This window comes from Rattus rattus, chromosome 3 (assembly GCF_011064425.1).
Source record: "Rattus rattus isolate New Zealand chromosome 3, Rrattus_CSIRO_v1, whole genome shotgun sequence".
Classification (NCBI taxonomy): Eukaryota; Metazoa; Chordata; class Mammalia; order Rodentia; family Muridae; genus Rattus; species Rattus rattus.
The window spans coordinates 164,948,840-164,964,247 of NC_046156.1; the positions used below are offsets into that span (position 1 = coordinate 164,948,840).

The following is a 15,408-nucleotide window of genomic DNA, read 5'->3' on the forward strand; positions in this document are numbered from 1 at the left end:
ATATCAACTATGGCTAAGTAACTATCCTAATTATGGGGTAATCATTTTGAACAATGAACTAGTGCATTTGTTTTATACTTACACAAAATAACTATCCTGGAATGCATAATAAACTGACAACCATTAGGTAATTCACTTCAATTTTTCTAGGCATAGTAAATGAAATTATATTAAAATCAATACTGATTAAATAGTAGTTTATTTAAGAAAAATATTATCAAAGACAGAAGACTGACTAAAACATATATCTAGGATAAACTGTATAGTTCATCAACTTGAGTATTTATTAAAAGAAATATGCAGTGAAACTTAAAAAACAATGAATGTTTGCAGTATCAGTCTTCATCTTGTTGCAGATCATTCTCAAGCACTCAACTAAAAATCAAGAAAACACCTATAAACAAGAACATCTTACATAGCATCCTCTGCTACTTGGCTGCTAATCTTCAGGTAGGAAATGTCAAGGTCAATGCTAGCTTGGTTCTTCATCTTTTTTCACTTATTTTGCAAAGACCAAAAAGGATTTGAGAAACTTAAAACTTAAATTTTTGAGAAATGTATGACGTAGCAGTGAGAGATTGGTGCTTACTGTTCATGCCATGGAGAAAAACAAAGTAAGTACCCTTGAGTTTACTATGAGTCTGATTCTTGCCTATTACAAGCACTGCCATTTGAGCCTGAGCAGAAGCATAATGCTCAGGAACAACGTATCACTTATTTGCAATCAGTTTTCCTACTGCCTTTGGTTGATAGACAGCAAATAGAAGATGATGAAAAGTAGACTCAGAGTTGTTTTTCTCTGCACTGAAAAGCAAGAATAAACTAAAGAGCACTTAGTGAAAATAGAAAGACAGCCAAGAGAGACCTGCTTGACAGTTATGATCCCTTCCTGTGTATCTTTGTCAGTGATCACATCAAACATGTCTGATCCTTCTCCTTCTGAAATACTGTATTCCAGTTCTGCATTCTCCCCTGTGTCAGGGTCATTGGCTTTTATCCTTCCAAGATGAGTTCCAAGAGGTGCAGACTCCAGAGAATTAAACTGATAAGTGCCTGCAAAGTAAATCATAGCTTCCTTGACTTTCAGCATAGAATGACACAAATTTTTTATTTTCCTCTTAGTAAAGTGATTTAAATTGAAAGACATTTTCATCACATTGAATTGTATGCTGTCAAAATTTATAGATTTGTGGAGTGGAAAAATAATGTATAGAAGGTGAACTTCCTCTGTTTGTAAAGGAGAAATATAATTTCCAGAAAGATTAAAACAATGTCCAATGTTACTTCAAAAGCACACAAAAGCCTGCTATAAGAATCCAAAACATCAGGTCTAACAACCGTGATAATGAATTCCTTATTGGTTGATTATGATTTTTGATATTATAACCACGCATTTTATCCACACTTAAATATGGGTCAAGATGAGTTATTTTTTCAAATAATAAAATTTTGTTATTTGAAATATTGTACATTAATTTTTATTCTAAGTTTTAGATTAATAATTTTCAAACAGCAATATCTTTATTAGAGTTGGCTCTGCTTATATGTTTCAATTTGAATGTCCTTTAAGTCCCATATTTTCCATGTTTAATACAGATTCAGACATACAACACAGTTTGTTCTTCTGTTTTGACAAGTATCACATTTACAAACTCTCTATAAATGTGTAAATATAAAAATTGAAAATAATTAAAGAAATATACTTAATAGTGGGTGCTGGACATTTTATAAATCCAAAGATTTTCTGTAGTGGCCTATTTAGACCTTATAAAGAAACAACTCTGGTAGACAGACCAAAGATTATCTTTCTGTGTTGTGAAAAAAATAATACAAAACACGATTTCTCTGACTTCAAAGTCTAATCATTTCCAGTGATTTCTGTGTTAGAAGTGGCAGGTTTTAAATTTACTGTGGGAATTCCCAAACTTTAATGTTAAGTCCTTGTTAATAAAACAAGAAAATTGTGATATCAATTAATTCACATTTTATTTTGAGAAACTCATGTAACTATATCTGTATTCAATTTAATTCACTGTCCACTCCTCATCATTTAACCACTATTACAAGGAACACTGATCTTCTGTTAGCACCCATTACTAACAGAAATACCTTAATGGATAACAGAATATCCATTATACACTTAGTTTATATTTTGAGAATATGAATGTAAAGTTTAGATGACAACTGGAAGAAATATACTGATCTTCAAGGTTCAGTAAATTAAATAATACTAAAATTTAACATCTTGTTACATACTAGTGACTTCAATATTAATAAGATAGTATCATTATCAAGTTTTCTTTACTTTTACACTAAACCAAAGGGATATTAAAATGCTGCCAATTTATCCCACATACATTGCTTTAAATATAGATCCTGTTTTCAGAGATGATAAACATCCAATCTGTGTTTTAAAGTCCATTAAATAAAGGCTTATGATGTTGTTTATAAATTAGCTAAGAGTTGTGAACAGTGTAGACTTTGAATATAAACAGGCAGACTTTTGCGCCCACATTCCTACCCAGTGTGACTAGAAGAAGGGCGGGATAGCAATCGTGACTGTGAAGACATCAGTTTGCAAAATGTTCTTGCTCATCAACAGCTAGCAAAACGTTAAGTTGCAAAAGAACTTTGTTGTATGATTTACTTCCATACCTACTTGTTGATGTGTATCATCCCTTTTTTATTTATGGGAAATTTCAACTTTCTCTGTTTTTAGAATGAGTGCATTGATTTGCTCTCAGCAAAGGGACTAGAAATGCAGACACTGTGTTCTGTGGAAGTTCGGGTCAGTGTGTGTGAAAATATTCCCATTACGCGGTCAGGACCGACTGTCTTACTCTGTGGAAACCGAGGAGGGTTGTTGTTGACATCTGTTAGGGTGATGTTCACTGTGGTGGTTCCAGAGAGGCCTCCCATCTGGCCGCCCATGTCCTTAGCCTGAATAACAACTTGATACTGCTCTCTGTTTTCTCTGCTCATGTCTGGCAATGCAGTTTTTATTATGCCTTTAAAGAATAAAAAATAAAGCATTTACTTTTGAAATCAAGACCTACTTTGAAATATCCACTTTACAGAGGATAAATGAAGAAAATGGGAATCCCACCAGTAATTTAGCTTAATTCACAAAACAGAAAACCTTGGATTTTATGCATTTTCTATCTTGATTGATTGACTTTGCTTAATTTTTACACTCATAATGCTCTTTAAGCTTGGAGCATTTTCTTATTCTGAAAACTATATCAATCACTGTGAAATCTTGTAGTCTCTTAAATTTAAACCCAATAAATAACAGTTGAAAGAGCTAAGCTTGAATAGGTTGTATTAATATAAGGCTGTTTGATTTTATTTTCATAAAATAACCATAGAAATAAAGCATCTATGTACAACTGATACAACAATTGGATAGGTTCTAAAACAGAAAACAGCCTAAACAAATATGTATCAGGCTCTATTACATAAGATGAAATAGACTGAGGAAGGCATACATGTATTTACCTGATTCTGGGTCCACTGAAAAATATGGCTGCCCTTGCAGTATACTGTAGACCACTTTGGCACTGTTCCCATAGTTGGCGTCATCTGCATCAGTCGCAGTTACTTGTATAACAGAGGTACCTGTATCCAGCCCGACCACAAGCAGAGGCACATCAGTTCTTCTAATGATTATCTATTTTAAAAGTCATTTTCTCAGTTATTATTTTCTTAAATAAAAATGGAATGGAATCCTGGATTGACTCTTCACTATGGAATGCATTACATATGGAAAATACATCACGTCTCTTACCTCAGAGATTGATAGAATTTAATGAATCAAAAATTAATAAAGGGTAATATTGTGATAAGAAAAGTTTGTACTGAAGACAATCAAACATCCAATTAACACATTCATTGCAACATGAGAAAAGACAATTTCAACATTTTGAAACCCGTTATTCTTTACCTTAGTGAAGTGGGATTATAAATACAACAAAACAGTCCTTATGATGAAGGAGCAAACAAACAGAATGCAATATTGCAACATAGAGTCTTAGCAGGTTAGAAGGCCCAGGTTCAAACAGCAGGGCTAAGCACACACAGAAGAAAGAGGAATTGAACTATAATTTTTCTGTGTACACAGTGCCAGATATTTAAGGTCTCTTGCAAATCCTTCAACGGTGATGAAATATTAAGCTCTCTGGTAAGTTAATTTGTGATTTTCACATTTCTTTTATTTCCAATTTTATTTTCTCCTAAAACGCAAGTCATTTAAATCATTAAATGATAAAGCTTAAAATGATGTCTTATCCGATTTTAACACTTCTCAAGAATTTGTAAGGTCATTTGTTTTATTTCCTTTGGCCTTCTTCAGAGGCTCCATAGGAAACAAACCAAGCTTATTTAAGTTTGGTTAAATGTTTCAATAAAGGGATGAAAAGACACAGGTCTGTGAGACCCCCTTTAGCCTGGAAAACTTACCTGTTCTCTGCTTCCCTTCTCCACGTTCATTAACTTGAGAGTCCCTGAGACTAATTCTCACCATTCTAAGCATTTGTGTATTAAGGGTATCAGAAAAGAGCAGGGTTTCAAGCATGCAGTAGGAACAAAAACCACCACCACAACAACAAAGGCCTTTTAGTGAGAATTGGAGAAATTAGTCTCTGCATGTTCAACATAAGGTTTGGTTTTCTTTGGAAGTATAAATTATCTTCAGACATGAAAATGTAGCATGCGATTCCATATCATGGCAAGAAACCAAGCCCTGATTATAGCCTCATGCCATAAGCCGTCCGTAGGATGATTGGAGTAGGCTTAGCAGGTTGGCAGGAATTCATTTGTATTAAAACTGAATCCTCACGGCACATGTAGGACATATGCCTTTAGGCCATATATCGCAGATCCAGTAAGTGACAAGACGGAAATTAGAGCTAGGTAGTATGATTAAAGATCACCCATTCTCTGTGATTTTACCAACAGACTGCTTAGTTAAGGCTACCTTCTTGATTCAGTAGGCAGTGAGCCTTTAAAAAATGATCTCAATTGGCACAGGAAAGAAACAGAATGCTAGCTTGAAATTTACTACAGTGTGCAGGACTGGAGAGTTCTTTCGGAATACAAGACAGATCATATTTAGGAATTGCAAAAAAAAACATGTTTATCAAACCGAAATATTACAAAATAGCAAGGAGACAGTCAGAGAATTAATGCAAATATGAAAACTTAATGTTTGATAATTATTAAGAATTGGATCATTGGAAGATTTTAAAGTAACACTTAAAGGCAGTTATTTTGGTCTTTAACTTGTTTTATATTAAATCAATAATGATAAAATAAAGACTTAAGTTTACTATAAGAAAGAAGACACCTGAATTGAGTGAATACATGATAACTATGTAATGGAATGATGGGATAGTAGTACACTAAATATTAAAGAATATTTATCAGAAATAGTGGAGAGAGGGGAACATGATAAGAGATATCAGGATATATTGTATGAGAAGAATCTGTCCTCTATAAAATGAAAATGAGGCAAATGTTTTATTGTAGAGATCAATATATTTGATACAGAAACATCCTATTATTTTATTTTATTTATTTTTATTTTTATGCACACGGTGCTTTGCCTTCATATTTTTCTATGACCCCATGTGTTCTTGCTTGGTTTCCTCAAAGAGAAGGGGAGTTCATGAAATGGCCTGGAACTGGAGTTACAGTAACAACCACCATGTGGGTTTGGGGAATCAAGTACGGATCCTCTGTGAGAGGAAAAGATGGTCTTTATCTCTGAGCCATTTTCCCATTCTCCATTCTGTTGTTATAAAAATTAAAGACTGAAGAATTGGTTCTAAAGCATGTATTACTGTGTGTGTGTGTGTGTGTGTGTGTTCTTTCTTCTCTCTGTGTTTGAGGCTGTGTGTCTGTTTATGTGTGTGTGTATGTAAGTCTTTGTGTCTTTGTGTCTGTGTATATGTTGATTTTTGTGTCTGTGTGGTTCTATGTGTGTAGGTATGTGTGTGTGTATAAAATAATTAATAGAAAAAATAAGACATGAATTTGAAAAAGTACTAGGAAGATATATGGGAATGTTTTGAAGGAAAAAAAAACAGCAAATTGAAAATGTTGTAATCATATTATAATCTTAATTAAATAAAATAAATATTTAAACCATGAAGTAATGCCATAAAAGTTTAAAGTATACTGAATACTTATGAAGATTTTTTTCTAATAATCAAATATTTCTGTCATATTAATCATGTTTATTTACATTTCTCACTATGGAAAAATTTATGAACAGATAAATATGACCAAAGTAATTTGCAAATTAATATATTAAAATAATGTCTTTCCAAAAGTTAAAGGATATAACCATAATTCTGCTCAATTAAAATGAATACTTTATGCACAGAACATAATTTACGTATTTTTTCACAAACATAAGTTCATAAAATACTATAATATGCCTCTAAAATAACTTAATGCCTAAGAAATATAGATCAATCCAAAAAGTCATAATAGGCTAAAGTTATTAGGACAACATTGAAGAAGTCCAATCTATGCTATGCTATATAAGGGCTTTATGATCTCAAAAGCCTCTTGTCCTTATGGATAAATCCATTTTACATTATTAAAGTAAAAACTTGAAAAGAAAATAGAACCTCAGTTTCCCCAGATAGGCCTCTCACAGGAAATAGTAACTTCTTCCTAAATTCTCAGTGCCTTTCTATAAACAGGCTATACTATTTAAAAACCATTTATGCCACATTGTCAGTGAAGATATATAAAATATTTAGTTTTTGTAATAGGAGTTTCTTCAATCAAACATGCATTATTATTATATGTATTTAGAAATAATGTTCAAGTAATAATGACAAATATAGAAAAATGAATATCTTGCATGTGATATTTTATTCAGTACTATTACACTAATATTTAAAAAAATGTATTTCTATTACAGAATATAGGTATTACCCATTGATAAATTAATTGTATTAAAACACATACAAGTAGCAATTTTGTATATTGAGGAATGGTACTTGAAATTGGGAGAATCTCAGAACTGTGAGAAATTATAGTTTCTAGTTTGCACAGAAAGCCAAAGACCAATAGAGAAAAATATAGAGATATAGAGCAAAAAATCTGTCAATCCTAGCATGATACCTCAGGTTATCTGAACTTCATTCATTTGTTAAATTCTTCTGAATTCCTAATTTACAGGAATGACTGTGAAGTGATATTTCCCATACTTAGAAATCAGATTATTTTGATGATTAAATGAGCCAGTTCTGAAGGAGCTGTTTGTCAAATAGAACAGTTCCCTTCTCACTTTAATGTGAGAAGAGCTGCTGACATACTTAACCCTCTCCCGGGTGAGGCAGCAAAGCATTCTACAGGACATTTATTCTGAATGACAGAGCAGGTGTTGCTCTCATTGGACTCAAACAACTTCTCTTTTTAATTATAATTAAAAGAAGACGTGGCTACATTAATAATTGAAATTAACTGGACAGGAGTTGTTTCCAATTGACTAAAATAAGATTTTCTTGTTAGAACTCTGATTCTGATAGGTTACATACAATAACATGTCTGTAAAACTTTTAGTAAAACTTTGAGAGCACAGTGTTAGTAGATACGTACCAACTCCAGACATTTCGGGAACGCTGGCTGTGTACAGGTCTTTTGTGAATTTGGGCTCATTGTCGTTGATGTCATGGATTTTAATGATAAACTCAGATTCTGGTTCCACTTGTCTCCCAGTCTTTCTGTCTATAGCCTTGGCACGAAGAATGTACAGGGATTTTTCTTCTCTGTCCAGTTTCTTTGCGGCGTGAATATCTCCTGTATTCTCATCTATAACGAACAGATTGCCAGCTCCATCTCCTGTCAAAATGTATTTTAAATTTCCGTCTCCTTTATCTTGGTCAGTGTGAAGCTTGAAAAGGGTAGAAAAGAATAATTCTGTAAATACATGGGGGGTTATTCAGAGAAGGTGCAACTAACCCTCAAGAGAATGGAGGCCCAGGGAGTAGCAAGGTCTTGTGGGGTGGGGATGGGGGTATCCTCATGGGGACGAAGTGGAGAGGAGGTATGGGATGTGGATCAATCAGAGGGTGGACCTAGAGAGGGATAAAATGTGGAGTGTAAAAAGAAAATATTAAAATAAAAAAAAACTCGACTTCCAAAGTACCAGGAAAGATACACCAAAAGGTTTAGTTAATAAAATATTGTATGAAATAAAAAAGAAATCAATTTTGATATGTACTAACTTCTTCTTCCCATTAAACAATGCCAATAATGATCTGAACAAATACCTCAGATCACGAAGAAACTAAACATTTCAGATTTTGGTTGTCTTAAAATATTAAATATGGATAGGTAGGCACCATGAGATAGTGGATGTAGAATAATTGATACTTGAGTTGCTTCAAAACACAGAGGTTAAAATATAGTTATGACTAGAGTATTATCAAAATTTAAACCTCTATTGTATTACAATGGACAAAAAATTCATCTTCATTCTGTGTGTGAAATATCAATCTTAATTTCATTTAGATAATTAAGCTCAAAGATATAATGAGGCACTATAATTCACTATAATGACTACTAAAGAATTAATTCTTATGTTTTAGCTATTCTCCCCTTCCTATGTAAGACTGTGAGAAGCTTGCCTCTGTGTTAATGGAAACCAATCAGACAGAGGAAGAATTTTAAAAGTTAAATCATTTTCAATATGGTTTTAAGAAAGTACTTTTTCTATTAATGTGTTCTGATTGCGAGAGATGATCTGTATAAACACTTTAAATTTCAAGTGATACAAAATGAGTGTTGTATCTTAAAGAAAAAAGTAGTTCTAATTAATATTTATCTCTAAAGACACCTTCTCAAAAAACCATGTGGTTGGGTTGCAATTCACTTGTAAAATAAAACAAAATGACCCTAGGAAGACTCTTGAATACCACAATAATAATGATGAATTATAAACAATAATTATAATGTTTTGAAAATCAATCAGTAAGAATTTTAACAAACATGATATATAATCACAGTCATTGTGAATCAAACAAAACCTTTATTTTGACAACAGTAACAGTATACTATGAAGTAGAGGGTACTTTTTCAGATGGAAATAATTTTATCTTTGATACTGTTACAATATCATGTTTTAATAGACTTATATGGAATGAAGAAACAAAACTATTTTATGAATAGTGCTCTCCCAATTTAGTCTTCTTTGGTGAGAAGCGGAAAGGAGAATGGATGTGAAAGACTACGATGTTGATCCAAGGATACAGTCTTCAGTGAGGCAGTGTCTGTGATACCCTATACAGAATAAGACTAATACTAATGAGACGAAGACTATTCATGTCATTTATCTCAGACTTGTTAAAAGCACACATTTCAAGTAAAATATCAGTCTGAATTAGCCTCTCGCTTCTATGATTTCCAGAATAGACTCACACATTCTATTCTACACTGCCTGACACTGTCTTATCAGTCCTTTTGTGTTTAACATTTGAATTATTTTAACCAAACTAAGCATAGAAATATGTTTCATCTTTTTCCTCTGTTCCTTTAAACTCCAACAGAAATAATTGCCACATAGACAGTTGCTTTCTTCTCTCAAGTTTTTATAAAAATCTATTCTATTTGTTGGGCTACAATTAGATTTTTTCTTCATCATATTTTATCTACTGCAGTATGATAATCTCATTATGACATTATTTTGACTCTTGCCCCACTACATATATTTTGGATACTAAAGAATATTATTATTCTACAACAAGAATACAATCATGTGGGAAATTTTCAGAAAGGTACAGTATATAAAGTAAGTAATAAAGCACAATAAAACAGAATTAAAGCACAATAAACCAGAGTTAGTCACTTGCATGTATGTGTTCAGATGGATGAATGCATAATTTCCCTTTTTAATTTGTTTAGTGATGAAACTTCTTTCAACTAAAATTGATAACATTAATTTTAGGAGAAGTCTTTATTCTTTACTCCTAAAAAGTATTTTATGTTTTTATTTTTCCATATACAGCACTAATAATCTGTCCTTTAGTCATAACACTTATATTTCTTACTTGTAACTTCCTTAACCATACATACCAAGATTTTTATTTTTCATGAAAACCTCTATCCACTTTTATATATAACGATGCACAATGTTTACATGTTTCTTTCATTCTTTAATACTCTGCCATCAGTCCAGCCAGCAACTGACCGATGCAGATGTGGGTGTATGGATCCAAACATAACACTGAGGTCAGGGAACCTAGTGAGGGAGCTGGCAGAAGAATTAGAGGAGCTGAGGGTGATTGCAGCTCCATTGCAAGAACAATATAGGCCAACCTGACTACCGGGTTCTCCCACAGTCTAGACCACCAACCAAGGAGTGTACCTGGAGGGATCCATGGCTCCAGATACATATGTAGCAAAGGATGGCTTTCCCTGACAGCAACGAGGGGGAGGCTCTTGGTCCCAGGGAGGTTGGATGCCCCAGCATAAGGGGATGATGGAACAGTGGGACAGGAGAGGATAGATGGATAGGGAAGCACCCTCACACAGGCAAAATGGAGGGGGAGAGTGGATGTGGAATAGGGGATAGTGGAGGGGTAACCAAGAAAGGAAAATATCATTAGAGATGTAAATGAATGGAATGATTAATAAGAAAATAATAATACTAATAATGATGATGATGATGATGATGATGATGACAATACTCTTCCATCTTTTCTGAGTTGTCCTCTTACTAAATGTGTGTCCTCTCCACTTTTTGTGTTTCCTTCCTCAGGATACTTCCTCGGATCGAGTCAGTTAGAGTGGATGAACATGCATGGTGATTGTTAGCAAAATACCATTTCCAATATAGTACTATTAATGAGGAGCATTTCACTCTGTCAACATTTGGTCGGGATGAAATAAAGAAAGAAATTAAAGATTTCCTGGAATTTAATGAAAAGGTTGACACGTCATGCCCAAACTGATGGGACACCATGCAAGCAGTGCTAAGAGGAGAATTCATAGCACAAATTGCACTGGTATAGAAACTAAAGAGATCTTACACTAGAAAGGTAACAGCATACCTGAGGGGAAAAAAAGAAGCAAACTCATCCAAGAGGAGTAGACAGTATGAAATAGTCTAAATAGTAGGGCTAAAATCAACCAAATAGAAACAAAAAGAACAATACAAAGAATCAGGAAAACCAAAAGCTGGTTCTTTGAAAGAATCAACAAGATAGATAAACCCCCAGCCAAACTAAATAAAGGGCCCAGAGGCAGTATCCAGATTAACAAAATCAGAAATGAAAAGGGAGACGTAACAAAAACAGATGAAATTCAAAATGTCCTAAGATCCTACTACAAAAGCTTATACTCAACAAATTGGAAAATCTAGATGAAATGAATGATTTTATAGAGAGATATGACATACCAAAGTAAAATCGAGAGGAGGTGACCTTTCTAAACATTCTCATATCCCACAAGGAAGTAGAAGACGTCATTACAAACCTCCCAACCAAAACAAAGCCCAGGGCCAGATGGATTTAGTTCAGAATTCTATCACACATTCAAAGAAGATATGATATAAATTCTCCCATAAAACAGAAACAAAAGGAACACTACCTAATTCATCCTATGAAATTACTAAGATACCTAAACCACACAAGGATCCTACCAAAGAAGATAACTTCAGACCAATTTCACATATGAATATCAATGCAAAAATACTCAATATTTTTGCTATTAGGATCCAAGAACACATCAAAACTATCATGAAGTAGGCTTCATCCCAGAGATGCAAGATTGATTTAATATATGAAAATTCATTAACATAATCTACAATATAAACAAACTCAAAGAAAAAAATCAAATGATTATCTCCTTAGATGTAGAAAAGCATTTGACCCAATACAACACTCCTTCATGTTAAAAGTATTGGAGAGATCAGGAATTCAAGGCCCATACCTGAACATAATAAAAGCAATTTAGTGCAAACCAACTGCTAATATCATTTTAAATGGAAGGATAATTGAAGCAATCCCACTAAAATCAGGGGCAAGATAAGGATTTCCATGCTCTATTCAATATAATACTGGAACTGCTACCTAGAACAATAAGACAACACAAACAGATCAAGGGAATACAAATTGGCAAAGAAGAATTAAAGGCATCACTATTTGCAGATGATGTGATAGCATACATAATCAACCCCAAAAATTCTGAGAACTTCTCCAGTTGATAAACAACTTCAGCAAAGTGGCAGCATATAAAATTAACTAAAATAAATCAATAGCCTTCTTTTATACAGATAACAAACAGGCTGAGAAAGAAATTAGGAAGCAACTCCCTTCACAATAGCCAGAGATAATACAAAATATCTTGGGGTAGCTCTAACCAAACATGAAATATCAGTAAGATGAGAACTTTAAATCTCTCAAGAAAGAAATCAAAGATCTCAGAAAAGGCAGAGATGTCCCTTGCTCATGGACTGGCAAAATTATCATAGTAGAAGTGGCCATCCTGTCAAAGGCAATCTACAAATTCAATGCAGTCACCATCAAAATCCCAACAGAATTCTTCAAAGACATGGAAAAAGAAATTCTCAGTTCACGTGGAAAAGCACAAATCCCAGAATAGGGAAAACAATTTTTATCAATAAAAGAAAGGCTGGGGGAAAGCACTTTCCCCAACCTCAAGTTCTACTACTACTAATGATAAAAGCTGCATGGTATTGGTCTAGAGACAGACAAGTTGATTAATGTAATAGAATTTAAGACCCAGGAATAAAACCACACACACACACTTGATCTTTGACAAAGGAGTCAAAATTATGCAGTGGAAAAAAAGAAAGCATCTTCAATAAATGGTGCTGGGTTAACTGGCTGTCTTTATGTAAAAAAAATGAAAATAGACCCATATCTGTCACATTGCATAAAGCTAAAGTCCAAGTGGATCAAGGACTGCCACATAAAACCAAATACTCTGAAACAATAGAAGAGAAATTAGAAAAGAGCCTCAAACTCATTGACAAAGAGAGAAACTAGAAATCTTCTGTAAGGCTAAGGACATAGTCAATAAGACAAATTGGCAACCAACAGATTGGGGGAAAAAAATCTTCATTAACCCCACATGTGATAGAGGGCTCATAAGCAAAATACATAAAGAACTCATGAAGCTAACCACCAAAATAACAAACAACCCAATCAAAACTGGGGTATAGAACCAAACAGAGAATCCACAACAGGCAAATCCGGAATGGCTGAGAAGCACATAAAGAATGTTTAAAATCCTTAGTGATCAGAGAAATGCAAATCAAAACAACCCTGAGATTCCACCTTATACCAGTCAGAATGGCTAAGTTCAGAACTTCAGGTGACAACACGTTTTGTGCAGGATGTTGAGAAAGAGGAAACTCTTCCATTGCTGGTGGAATTGCAAACTGGTACAACCACTCTGAAAATCAATTTGGTGGTTCCTCAGAAAATTGGAAATAGACCAACCTAAAGACCCAGAAATATCACTGGGTCTTTACTATCACTGCAAATTATTAACTTGAAAAAACATCTTAGTAAATGGAAATACTACAATAAAGATTAGACAAATAAAAAATAATAAGTGCCAAATTTTGATAATTTGGTAAAAATTGCATAATTAACTAAAAGTTTAGTTTTCTGAGTTTATTATACTGTCTCATTTTGTTAACTATGCTTGAGATTTTTATACATAACTGTAAATAATCAGAGAAATATTTTAGCAAGGGAATATATAAAGTATTTTAACCATATCTCATAACAGTACTTTTAGAAGATAGATATATTATTAGTAATCATTTAAGTTTTATTCTTTCTTCTATTTTAAGGAACTTGAACTTTTGACCATTTAAAAAGAAAAAGGACAGATTCCTTCCTGCATATTGTTCTCTGATCTTCAAATATGAACATATACACAAATAAATAAACATCTAAATAAATGTAAAATATGTTAAAAGAGGAATAAATTGTATTAATTTCTTGTAATGAAGGCAAAAAGAAATGAGGAACCATATATAAAAGGAAGATGTTTTCTCTAGTTTTCTAGTATTTTTTCTATATATATATAAGAAATCTGAAAGTTTTATATATTGACAAAGATTTTTTTTTGTGCTGAGAGACTGGTAAAAAGACTGCTGGAGTCCTGTTGTGAGGAAAAGAACAATTGTATCGTTTCAAAGATATCTATAACAGAAATGATTCATAAGTGGTTACAATAAACACAAGAAGTTTAAAAGTGCAATATGCTTAACAAAAGCATTAAATACACATACATGGAATAAAAAAACTTTCTGTTTATCTATTCTTCCCTATGATATCCACTGTGTTTAAAACAATTATACAATTATAATACACTCAGACATTCTTTATTTCAGAAACAAGTTTATTCTGGTAATTTGATATACTTAAATATCCAGAAATTCATAGTATAATTATTATAATCATCTAGGTATGATTGTATATTTTTTAGGCTCATTTTCATATACCTATTTTAAGGTTGACATTTTGTCACATTTTCCACTTTGAAAAATATCTAGAATCTAGAACTATTAAACTCTCCTTTGACTTATTATATTACACTATTAATTTAATTATTTAATGATATATCTTGCAATATTAGGAATATTTAGCATTACAAATTAGAAATATTAAGGACAAAGAAAAAGAAAATATTCATAGGGTTATTTTATATCCCTATGAATAAAAGACAAATTTTACTTAATTTTCTTTATATAACTATATTACAGCGTTTTTATTTTCTTCTCAGGTAAAGTGTTCTGCCACAAATATTAAATCAGAACATATATTTATGTATTGATATACATGTACTCGTGTGTATGTATGTTAAACTCCGTGTTTATGTTAAAACAAAATTTATGTGTGTGTGTAAATCCTTAGCATTTTAAACTGAGGCAGTAAATTTTAGTGCTAGTGATTGTTCTTGAGTACCCAGTAAAGCATTTCAATGAGAAAATAGTTAAATAGCATGTTGACAATTATTTTATGAATATAAACTTTAAGTTTTCTTAGTTTTTCATTTTTAAGCATGTGAACATCTATCCATAAATTCCAAATGTGAATATCAATGAGACAACCTGCAATGGTTTGTACAAACACATATCATATGGTATTTCAATCTCAACCAGATGCATTTTTTGTGCTCAATTTTATTTTTTCCTAATGAAAGTTCTCAAAAATCTTCTTTCATGTTTTAAATATAGACAGATTTATTGTAATAAGCACTCACACTTCTTAATTCCTACTCTCTTTTAACCACAGCTTAATATCCATTGGTAAACCTTTCCCATCACACCTCAGTTTCCTATTAAAAAAAGGGAATCTTCCAACTGAACAATTATGCCTGTTGTCATACGTAGGATTAGTAAATAATCACAGG

The 15,408-nt window shown here is 32.7% G+C and overlaps 1 protein-coding gene across 1 annotated transcript in view; it reads right to left on the minus strand.

Moving 5' to 3' along the window:
• The window catches only part of Cdh9 (cadherin 9), a 137,125-nt gene that overhangs the window by 20,646 nt on the left and 101,071 nt on the right, over positions 1–15,408 (minus strand). Inside the window, exons 3-6 of the mRNA XM_032898754.1 lie at positions 7,615–7,909; positions 3,499–3,618; positions 2,841–3,008; positions 866–1,053 (exon numbers count right to left, since the gene is read on the minus strand). Of these exons, the coding sequence (XP_032754645.1) occupies positions 866–1,053; positions 2,841–3,008; positions 3,499–3,618; positions 7,615–7,909 (771 nt within the window). The remainder of the gene's footprint in view (positions 1–865; positions 1,054–2,840; positions 3,009–3,498; positions 3,619–7,614; positions 7,910–15,408) is intronic.